The following is an 11,595-nucleotide window of genomic DNA, read 5'->3' as shown; positions in this document are numbered from 1 at the left end:
ATGGTATCAGGTCTGTCAAAAAAAAAAAATACTTATTGAAAAGTAAAAAAAAAATGGTGCCACCAGTATTGCATGTTCAATACTTATTAACCAATATATGAAAAAAATCACAGCAAAAGGTAACCGCATTTACCAAAGAACGACAATTTGTATTATGAACTTAACCTTTGTCAAACATTTTCCATCAAGATTGAGCCTTGTCAAAATAAAAATAAAATTGTAACATTTTTCTTTTCTTGCCAATTCTTTTGCCATCAGGTTTGAGGTCAAATAAAGGATATTGCACCATTTTTCATTTAACAATTATTAAGCAAAAATGTTGTTTATTAATTCTCTTATAATTTTTTTTTTTATGTTTCATACAGTTTATTTTATACAATTGTGGAATCTGACTTGTGATTTCCTCTGTTTATTTGTTTTCATTTTCTTTTTAATTTCCAATTTGCAGTTGGAGTTGTTACATTGGATTCAGCTGTTTCATTTTTAGATTGCACGCGCACTTTTTCTCAGCTGTGCTCAATTGCACACCCTACTGCTTCAGCTGTGCACTGTTTCAGGTTAGTGCATTGATTTGACTAACCCTAATTTTCTTTTTTGGAGTACCATGCTAGGTTTAATTTGATGTACCACTATTATTTCAATTGAGGGTTTGCCTAGCTTATCATGGATGTTAAGGTGCTTGTGATGTTCTCTGTAAAGGCTGAATATGAGTGCTAAATCAACCCCCCCCCCCCCCTCTATCCGAGAAGAAAAATTGCTTGATTTAGTTTGGTCTATTGTTTATGCTTTAAATGGTACTTCTTTGTTCTTTCGTATTATGGATGGTTTGTGGGTTTTCTTACATTTGAATACAGAGATTGTGCATGCAAGGTGATTGGTAGTATTTTTCACGACTTGTAAATGATGGAGGTTATAGATTTCACGAGAGACAGAATTAGTGAGTTGCCTGACACAATTCTTACCAACATCCTCTCTTTTTTACCTACGGAAGAGGCTGTGCGCACGTGTATATTGTCCAAATGATGGAAAAATGTTTGGGCTTCTTTGCCTATTCTCGTCTTTGATGACCATACAAGCCGAAATGATGCTCTAACACCAGAAGGGTTCCAACAACGTGAAGATAAGTTTCTAAACTTTCTTCGTGGTGTCATGTTGAATCGAGAAAACATAAAGCTGGATACATTTAAGCTGAAATGGTGCAGAAATGGGCGGGACACTCATATTCGTGTATGCTCATTTCTTGAAGTTGCAGTCATGTGTAGTCCCCGCGTATTATCAATCCATATTAATATGGGCACATTTTTTGACTTGCCTGATTCAATTTTCGTATGTACCTCAGTAGAGAAGATGACATTGTGGCTTCTAACTAATGGATTTTACATTCTTCAACCGAGATCAATAAACCTCCCATTCCTCAAAAACCTAGAGCTTGGTCTCATGCCTTTGACTGATGTTTCAATGAGAATGCTTATATCGGGATGTCCAGTTCTTGAAGAATTAGTTTTAGATAGCTGCTACTTGGAACTGAATATGATTTCCTCTAATGTGCTGAAGAAATTGGTACTAAATTATTGCGGTCAGCATGGTTGGCAAATGGAGATTTCTTGCCCAGGAGTGGTGTCTCTGAGCATTATTAGAGGAAAATATACGGGATCAATTACATTGACGAATATGTCATCTCTTGCCACTGCTAACTTCTTATTTCGTGGGGAGGATAAGGATGGGCCCTCTAATCTTGATTTGAGGCTTCTCGGTGGCCTTTCAAATGTGACAACTCTAAAGCTACGCACAAATTACCGTGATGTTATGGTATTCTCCATTATAGTTCTGTCAAGAAAAACTTATTACTGGAAACATCAACTAATTATTAGAAATAATAAAAAACATTATTAATTAATTAATTAGTTAATTAGTCAATAAGGACAAGGAAGGCAGGGTTGGGTTGGATTCTTCAAAAATGCTATCTCTAGGCTATATCTTTAGGGTTCAGATATGAGAATATAACTTCTTTTACTTTGATGCTAGGATTATTAAAAAGCTCTGTTAAAGCGGCAGTTTGATTCATTGCATAGTTTGTCCAATTTTAAGTTTCATACTCCTTTAAATAATATATTCTTGTAAACTATGGAGGTTTTGTTGCTAGCTGATATTCCAAACTGTCCGACCTTAAAAAACTTAGAGAGTTTGGAGCTTGGAGCTTGGAGAATTGGATTTTAACAATGACTGGAATTTAGTGGCCTGTTTCCTCAAACATTCATCCAATTTGGAGTACCTCTTTTTGCACTTCAAACAATATTCTCTCTCTTTTGATTAATGAATGGAACAGTGATGACTATTACAGTCTAGTACGATGTTTGGGTTTCAGACTTTCAGTACCATAACTGTGTGACTTCAATAATGAACATGTGCGGTACCAATTTATTTCATTATTATTTTTTCATTTTTGTTGTTTCTGCCTTGTTTTGTGAGTGTGTATGTTATGTGTTAACTGTAGTGTATTGAAAACGGGCGGACCGGGCGGGCGGGGGGTTGGCATGGTCACGGGTAGGTCGTGTTGGCGGGTTAAACGGGTAGGGTATCACGAGTAGGTTTTCTAAAACCCTTACCCGGCCCGTTTTAACCCCCCGGGTAGCACGGGTCCGGGGGTAGCACGGTCCGGGTCCGGGGGTTGCACGGTCTGGGTACGGGGCTAGCACGGGTCCGGGAGTTGGTTCGGGCGGGTACGGGTTTTTTTTTTATTATTTTTTTTTCTGTTTTTTTCTGTTTTTCTTTTTTTTCTTTTTAAACCAATAAAATATAAATCAAAATTCATTTAAATTAAAATTCATTTGACATGAGTGCATATTTGAACTCAATAATTTTTGTTACAATAAAATATAAATCAAAATTACAAATTATTTTAAAACAATGTTGCTTAAATCAATTACTTTAAAATATCTTAAATCAATTACTTTAAAACAATAAAATATAAATAAAAAATTTCTTAAATCAATTACTTAAAAAAAATTATGAATTATTTTAAAACAATAGATTTAAAAACAAAAGTTACCTTCCTCCTTTATTCCGGACTTGGAACCGGTTATGTAAAATAACATAGACGGAGTTCTAACTTTTTTTTGTTAGTAATTTTTCTTTAAAATGAATAATTTTAAAAAATAGACAAATTTTTGTTTGGGTTGGATCATTTTACATGCACCAATCTAACTCATCTTCTATTGTGTGCATGTAAAATGATCCCTTTTAAAATTTGCTATGCTCAAAGATTATGTGTCAAAGAATTCTGTTGGTCTCAGATTTTAGTTGTGAGTTGTACCACAAATCAAAATCAAAATCATTATATTTCAAGATTTTTTTGGCATCTTGGCGATATTTTTTTTCAGTCCAAAATGTCAGAGCTTTTAAGATAATAATTAAATAGACAAAGCACAATCATGATCCTTTAAATCTCTATTATTAAATTTTTGAGGGATATATATGAAATTCCCCCTAAATCTAAATATGACAGTAAAGAAAATATATACAAACAACAATATGAGAATTTCTATCAAAACAAAACTCATGCATACTACTTTCTCATTGAAAAACACATGACCCACATATTGCAATATTGTATTTCTTACATGATGATGCATGCTTAAGTTATGAGTTCCATAATCATCTATATATAAAGTGCAAACACTATAACTAAATATTTGCTAAAAATGTTTATAACTAAATAATTTTAAAATAAAATTAATAAGTAAAACACATATTAAAAAATAATAACTAATATTTAAGATATTAGAGGATAATTAATGAAAACTAGATTTATAACACTCTTTTATCATGACTTGATTTATATAAAAAAGATATGACTAACCTAAAAATTAAATATTTAAAACAAATCTTTAGACTATGTATCAATTACAAGTATTATTTGATATTATTATTATAAATTTTAGATTTTAAATTTTAGAATTTATAATTTTAATTTTAATTAATAATTTTGTAAAACAACAATATTTATTAAACTTAGATTGTTTCTCAATTATGTTCAATATTATAATTTATATTAAATTATTATGTCAAACAAAATGAGATATGGTACTTAATATATTTTGACGTGGGTAGTATCTTCTAAGATAATGAGAAAAAACTAGTCACGTATACCCATACTAAAACCAGTCACGACAATTAGTAGTGGGGAGAAAAAAGTGTTTATGCAATAGGAAAGTACCTAACAATGGAGCAAAGCACTCTGTTTCATGTATACCCATACTAGAACTCAATTAGGAAACTGTTATCTGTCATCTGATTAGTGATTCTTTGAATTTTTCACCTACAAAGCCGAATGGAGGTGCGACAGAAAAAGAGTAAGAAAGAGAGATTGTATTCCAACAATAATACCTTTAAAAAGTAAATAAAAACTGCCCAGGGAAGAATGTCACGGTGGTTAAGGAACGGGTTCACCATCTGATTAGTGACCCTTTGAATTTTTCACCTACAAAGCCGAATGGAGGTGCTACAAAAGAAGAGTAAGAAAGAGAGATTGTATTCCAACAATAATACCTTTAAGCAGTAAATAAAAACTGCCCAAGGAAGAATGCCACGGTGGTTAAGGAACGGGTTCACTATCAGGAAGAGTTAGTAGTGACAACAGCAAAGATTATTATCTTGTAAGATTGTTTGGCATGTTTGGCTACTACTTTTTGTTGACTAACTAATCATTAGATGCTGAATACTTGTTTTGAGTTTCCTTCTGGGTATGTACTTGTCTTCACATCCTAATTTTTTAAAAGGTGTCTTTTGTCTTGGGCTCAGTTTAGTGCACTTAATATGTGTGCAGCTTGGATAATTAGATGTTGCATTCTTCAGTGACTAAAGAAAGCATCAATTGTCCATCTCTATTCTTTCAAGCCAATGAGAAACTATCTAAAAAATTAAGTACAATAAAATAAAAGAGACAAGTTTTATGTGGAAACCTTTTGGGAAAAAATCATAGAACCACATGGCATAAATTTACTATAAGGAGTCTTTATAAATACAAAGAGATAATCAAGCCATTAACATTCTCTTACCATTTTATACACTATTTATGAAATTTCTAAGTATATAGGTGGATTTGAATAAAAAAAAACAAAATCCTAAAATGACCTTGGAGAAGTTCAAGACAAGAGACAGCTTCGACCCAATCTCTCTGTCTCCGATTTAATTCCATTCGGAAATTCATTTCCGCAAGTATTAACATGGGCCGAAGCCCATAATTTATTTCGGCTTCATACTGCAACAGCCTCCTCCCCAGAACTTTTATTTGCTCATTTTGGAAATTTGATTTGTAATTATACTTAAATTTAGAATTAAATTTGGGATGAACTTTTGAATTCCGATTATTGTTAGGATTAAAAGTCAGAGGATTGAAAATTAGAAGTCAAAGTATTAGAATTATAAGTTAGAGCATAATTTATTTATTCTTTTCTAGTTATCGATTAGCTAATTAATTTGAACCCGATTCGTTATTTCTTTTATCTCCAGACAAAAATCCTATATCCGCCCTTGCTTAGAACTGTTTTAAAATAAAAACAGTTTATCTAAATTACTAATCTACTTCTCCAGTAGTTTATATTAGTATCATCTTCCCTTGATTTACCTTTAAACATAATAAAAAGCATCTCCGACCATAAATAATCACAAAATTGGTTTCGTTTTACGGGCCTCTATTGGGCCGTTTGCTATACACGCACTCTGCTCTACGGGCCTCTCTATGCACGGAGCTTTTCAAGAGTGAGTGTCCCTGCGGTACCGCAGCAGGGGTTAGAATACTCCGAAAATATAAGTTCTTCTTTAAGATTCGTGTCAAATTCAAATGGACGACTTAGATTTCATTTTATACGGTCAGGTATTGCACTGTATCTGAATTCATCTTTCACAGTTCCTTTCCATTTGCCTCCGCCGCTCGATGTCATTCGAGCTTTCTACTGGAGTCTCCTGTACAGTTTGTAATGGAGAGACTAAAATTGTTAGTGCCTGACGAGCTTAAGCAGGCGATCGCCGGAAGCACGTGCGAGAACCTCTCAGTCACATGCGCTCGCCTCCTGGAGTTCTTTCTCCCTTTACCAGAGTTCCAGGAAGTAATTCTTCAAATTTGATTCTGGTACTTTTGTTCTTACACCCCTTTGCCTCGTGTTTAAATCAAGTTAATTTTCTACTAGGTTATCACTGAATTAACAGACTTGAAGATTGCACTTTGTTGCAAGAATGAACACAAAGCATTAGATTTGAAGCTAGAGGGGAATGATTGCTTCTCAAAAGGAGATTTTACACAAGCTATCAACTTTTACTCTCAGGTAACAGATTACATTGCTTAAAATTTAACCATATTTTTTTTTTGTGTGTGTTTACCATCAAATTTATATGTATTTTGTTTTCTTTGACTGTAGGCTTTAAGATATGCACCAGTGAATTCTGAAAGTAAGAACTTGAGCTTGGTTGCGACATTGTATGTTAACCGAGCTTCTTCTATGCATGTATGTTTATATTTACTTATTACTAATTTTATCTTTTAGAAACTTATTGCAAGTGGTATTGCAATTTCTGATTTCATTTTATTTTTTTGTGATTTAACAGAAATTTGGCTTTTTGGAAGAGTGCTTTAGAGATTGCAATAGGGCTATTTCAGTAATGCCTAATTATGCGAAGGCAAGTGACAAGCAACTATCTTTAAATAGTTTATCCTTTATTTATATTTTCAATATTATAAGTGCCTAACTACTGTTTATATAATGAATGAGATTGAGAAATTTTATTATCCTTTATTGTAATTGAACAATATTTATTATTTTTTTTTTTTTAAGTTTTGAGTATGAACAATTAATTTCTTAATCTGTTATGGAAGATGCTAAGATAAACAAGGGGGGCCACTTCTGCAAATTTGAGGAACCCTCATATTTTTCTCAAATAATAATAATAATGGTAACAGTAATGATGATCATGATCTTGATGATGTTGATGATAGTGGGTACATTTGTATAAATGTCCCTTTTTTATATATAAACCTATTTTGTCTTTTTTTCTTCTTTTTATAAAGGCATGGTATAGGAGAGGAAAAGTAAACGAGTCTTTGCAAAAGTATAAAGATGCAATTTCTGATTTAGAGGTAGCTTTAAGTACAGAAGCCACCTCTTCTGGGAAGAGAAATATAAAACAAGAGCTTGAGATTTTGAGAGTGAGGGTTGATAGTATGAACACAGCAGAACCATCAGAGAATGATGTTGAAGTCAAAGATGTCGTTGCAAGTGATATCTCACTAGTGTGTGTGACATCACCCACTAAAGGACGTGGCATGGCTTCTCCAAATGACATTCAACCAGCTTCTCTGATTCATACTGAAGAACCTCTTGCAGCGGTAACATCTTTAATTGTTCATACTCAAAACTTTGTAGGAACTTTGATTGTGATTGGGTTTCATTTCTAGCCTACCCCAACTCGTTTGGGACTAAAGGCTTGGTTGTTGTTGTTGTTGATCTAATTCTCGAACCTAGGTGAAGGTTGTGAAAATTCGTCTGGGTTTTCGTACTTGCAAGCCTAAAAGAGAAACTTGTACAGAGTACCACGGAATTCACCACATAATACTAAAATAGGAGCATTGTTTTACCAAGCTTGCTTAGTACAGAGGTTGGAAGTATGTTTTGTTTGGTGCAGTAACCATCAGCATCAGCAGACTTTCCCACTGCATTTTTTTTTAAATTAGATGTTTGGTATTTTACTTGAATTCTACTGTAGTTTTACTAAACTTCCATAACCATCCGTTGTAACAGCCACAATCAACTGCAGATCGTGACAAAACCCTGTCGTGGGACCCACTGTCATTTCTGCTTCAGCAAAGTTCCTACAGACGGTCTATTTTGCCCCTCTTGCACCATCCCCATATACTGCTCTGAGAACTGCCTAGCCCAATCTACAGGAGAAATATCATACCCAAATCCGGATTATTCTCTGTCAGGGTGCAACCTCTCTCGAGATGTCTTAAATCATGTTGCAAATGTTGTCTCTGCCAGTAAAATAAGATGTAAGGGAGTACCTGAGCATAGTCATGAATGTGGAGGCGCACATTGGTCAGCTGTTTTACCAACTGATGTAGTTTTGGCTGGTCGGATTATTGCACAGGAAAAGGAGAAAAGAAGGTCATCTGGTGTTAATTCTAATCTTATAGAATCATTGGTAAGCTTCTAGTATTGTTGTTAGTAATTTTTTTTTGTTTGCACATTATACACATATTTTTACTTGTTTGCAATTGGCAACCGACTTTCAAGTTGAGGTCTAGTAAAAGATAACCCAAGTTACCCCTTTTAATTTGTTTTGCATTATTTTGTAATTTGTTCTTTGAAACAAAAGCACGGCTGGGTTACAGGTCAAATTTTCAACTTTTAATGGACTGTTCTGTAACTCGTGATAATGTCAGCTGTAAATATCTCAAAAATGGTTGTACATTGTCACATTAGAGAATGTTGGATTTCATTTTCTCGTGATGAAACTTTGAGCGTATTTTTGCAAAAGGCTCCAATATAATTTGGTCCTAGGTTAATTACTGATACTGGTATCTTATTATTTCTCTTTTGCTTGTAGGATCTTGTTCATCATTATGACCTGATTCCTCCTAGGGAAAGATTGGAGATATATATTTATGCTATTGTGCTTTGTTTCTGTATGAATAGCTACTATAAATCAGACTTTGTATCTAATGAAGTCAATGTCTCACAGGTACTTTTAAATTTAAAAATCTTTGCCTAATAACCATCCTTTGTAAAAAATGGAAGATAAATTTTCTGTTGGCTGTTGCTTGTTTTGTAGCTGGTACTTCTAATATGCCAAATAAAGTTCAATTCAATGGCTGTTGTACATGTCAGCTCAACTGACGGTCAGGATTCAGTGCTTTCTCCAACTGTTAATATACAAACTAGTAGTGTAGAACAGGTTGGTTACAACTTGCATTTTATGATTGATTCCTGATCTTCTTTTTTTCTTTTACGCTGAGTTGCCAATACCTTTTTTGTTAGCATTAATTTATTTTGTAAATTTCCTTTGTAGAGTAGGGTAGGGCAAGCAATTTACTCTACTGGCAGCTTCTTTAATCACTCTTGCGAACCAAATGTGAACTCTTATTTTCTTTCCCGTACCCTTTTTGTTCACACTACTGAATTGGTTTCTTCGTGGAGCCCACTCGAGCTCTCTTATGGCCCACAGGTAATAATACCGTATATCACAACTTCTCCCTTCTCTGACTATTTTTTTGTGTTGCTCTAAGAGATAGCTAATTTTTATAGGTTGGTGAGATGGATATTGTTGAGAGGCAAAGATTACTGAAACAGCAATACATGTTCAAATGTGAATGCTCAGGCTGCTCGAGTTTAAATTTCTCTGACCTTGTAATTAATTCATTTTCTTGTCAAAATTCAAGATGTCATGGTGTAATTTTAGAAAATATTACACTCAAGATACTCGAAAATAATTATGTTCAAGCATTGGTCGGCGCTTCTCTTCTTTCCAATCTCTTATTGCCTGTATGTCCATTCTTGTATTACATTCCATATTCTCTCTTTAATATTTTGTTTTATGAAACTTCACCTGCTTATTCAAACAAAAGAAACTCATCTATTTTAATTTTCTCAAGGCTTCAGGAAGTGACGAGATCATTGAAAGGGTGGCACACAAGTTGTTTCAAAAATCCAGAATTAATTCATGCATTAATCCTGGATATTGCTTGAATTGCAACTCATACCTAGATTTGGATGCAGTCAATGCAAATTTGAGTGAGGCTACACTAAACATGACTAGGTAATATATGTTTTCTTATGTCCTATTAAGTTATTCCAAGATTGTTAAAATTAGCACGTCTGAACTGTTTGAATTTTTCAGGTTAACAGATTCTGTGGATAGAGTGCTAGATTGCCTTGAAAAAATTCGATCTATGAGGCATCAATATAGCAAGGCTGTTGCTCAGGTATGTCTCTCTACATCTATCAACTACACAGAATATTTTTAATTACCTGCTACAGTTATGAACTTTACCAGCTGGATATTTTTTACTGTTCTTCTTCTCTTTTTTTTTTTTTTTGCCTTTGCATTTTTTTTTTTTTTGAAAAACTGATAGCAGCTATCAGTGAGTATATATATATTTTTTTTGCCTTTACATAATCACAGGTGCACTTCTTAATTAATAAGAATAGGTGGATCAGGCATTTAAAAAGAAAAAAATGAATGTTTTATGTTTAAAAAAAAGGGGGAATTTCACGTATACCCCTTAAAAACTTCGAAATTATGTATTCCCCCCTCTAAACTTCAAAAACTCACAAATTTACCCATTTATGTCTTTTATATTAAAACTCATTTTAAATTTATAAAATACCCATTTTACCCTTTATTAAAAGCATAAAAAATTTGTAATCTGTTTAAGGAAAATGTCGGTCTTATATTTGATTGGTTTTCGAGGGCAAATGGTTCATTTTTTTTTATTTATGATATATACACGGTAACATTTAGGTATACCTTTGCGTATGCATCAGAAGTAGAGAAATGAATTATTTGCAGAGATTAGTCTTAGCTCGTATTAATCTGAGCTCCCTGTTTCTTGATTATGTTTCACATGAGGAATTTTTTCAGGCTGAGGATTCAATTGCCGAGATTTTTACAAAGAATGGAGACTTGGAACGTGCAATTACACATTGCAAAATGTCAATTCAGGTGACGGAATTTTTGTTATATTATATCCACAAGAAAATGCAAAAAAAAAAACAAGGAAAGAAAGAAGGATTCTCTTCTCTTTTTATTTTCAAACAAATACAAAATAATAAACTCTTGGAACGTGCAATTACACATTGCGAAATGTCAATTCAGGTTGGCGGAATTTTGTTATATTATATCCACAAGAAAATGAAAAAAATAAGGATTCTCTTCTCTTTTTATTTCCAAACAAAAACAAAATAATAAACTGTTATTGACCTTTTTTAATGAATTTTTTTCTCTTTTATAGATCCTTGAGAAGCTTTACCACCCGAATCACATTGCCATAGGTCATGAATTGATCAAGCTTGCCTCGCTTCAACTCTCTCTTTGTCATGCTGACAGTGCATCTGACACCATTAAAAGAGTTGAAGTCATTTTATCAATATATTATGGAGCTCATGCAACCAAGCTATTTCCATATGTTAACATCTTAAAACAACAAATTCGTGATAATCCAACTTCTTGTAACCTTAGAATTTCTTCCTAGGTCCATTATTTATAGTTTATGTCATGACTAGTATTTTGTTTATGATATTGTCATAAAAAATTCATCATATACTGAACCTAGCATGGTTACACTGTTTTCATTTACATTTAAGAGGCTACTTGTTGCCTCATAAAAACAAAAACCTTTGATGTCTCATTGCAAAAAAATGATGTGGTGCCGAGGTTTTGAAAAACTGAGGTTGCAATTTCCATCTCGAAAATTGATTGTAAAATAACGATTTAATTTTGAAGATAAAAAATTAACTTTGACACTTAAAATATGTTATAGTTAGGTGTCCCTCTCTAAGGACTCCAAACGAAAGGCTGTACGAAAAATAGAAAATTAATTAA

At 33.2% G+C, this 11,595-nt stretch overlaps 2 protein-coding genes across 3 annotated transcripts; both read left to right on the top strand.

The window, feature by feature from the left end:
- On the top strand, positions 1-2,217 carry LOC144557091 (F-box/LRR-repeat protein At4g14103-like). Its single transcript, XM_078305630.1, has 4 exons — positions 1-10; positions 449-557; positions 1,077-1,809; positions 2,131-2,217. The coding sequence occupies exons 1-4, from the start codon at positions 1-3 to the stop codon at positions 2,215-2,217; spliced, it is 939 nt and encodes a 312-aa protein (XP_078161756.1).
- Positions 2,218-5,898: 3,681 nt separating this feature from the next.
- On the top strand, positions 5,899-11,324 carry TPR9 (Tetratricopeptide repeat (TPR)-like superfamily protein). Of its 2 annotated transcripts, none has more exons than XM_078306004.1 (14): positions 5,899-6,107; positions 6,189-6,323; positions 6,417-6,503; positions 6,604-6,675; positions 7,064-7,381; positions 7,810-8,196; positions 8,602-8,736; positions 8,827-8,949; positions 9,064-9,219; positions 9,300-9,536; positions 9,647-9,810; positions 9,892-9,976; positions 10,636-10,716; positions 11,006-11,324. In XM_078306004.1, the coding sequence occupies exons 1-14, from the start codon at positions 5,979-5,981 to the stop codon at positions 11,243-11,245; spliced, it is 2,349 nt and encodes a 782-aa protein (XP_078162130.1). In that variant the 5' UTR covers positions 5,899-5,978; the 3' UTR covers positions 11,246-11,324. The 2 variants fall into 2 exon arrangements, with proteins under 2 accessions (XP_078162130.1, XP_078162131.1); XM_078306005.1 differs by having other exon boundaries at positions 5,919-6,107; positions 6,208-6,323.
- Positions 11,325-11,595: the final 271 nt, after the last annotated feature.

This window comes from Carex rostrata, chromosome 7 (genome assembly GCF_964058835.1).
Source record: "Carex rostrata chromosome 7, lpCarRost1.2, whole genome shotgun sequence".
NCBI classification, from domain to species: Eukaryota; Viridiplantae; Streptophyta; class Magnoliopsida; order Poales; family Cyperaceae; genus Carex; species Carex rostrata.
This window is presented reverse-complemented; position numbering and strand designations above follow the sequence as displayed.

Bases quoted from the DNA above. Each gene is read 5' to 3' on its own strand.
- LOC144557091 (XM_078305630.1), top strand. The intron at 558-1,076 runs GTTAGTGCATTG...TGACCATACAAG, and splicing joins TCAGCTGTGCACTGTTTCAG to CCGAAATGATGCTCTAACAC. The intron at 1,810-2,130 runs GTATTCTCCATT...TAAACTATGGAG, and splicing joins CAAATTACCGTGATGTTATG to GTTTTGTTGCTAGCTGATAT.
- TPR9 (XM_078306004.1), top strand. From the start codon at position 5,979: ATGGAGAGACTAAAATTGTTAGTGCCTGACGAGCTTAAGCAGGCGATC. The intron at 9,537-9,646 runs GTATGTCCATTC...AATTTTCTCAAG, and splicing joins TTTCCAATCTCTTATTGCCT to GCTTCAGGAAGTGACGAGAT. The intron at 9,977-10,635 runs GTATGTCTCTCT...GAATTTTTTCAG, and splicing joins ATAGCAAGGCTGTTGCTCAG to GCTGAGGATTCAATTGCCGA.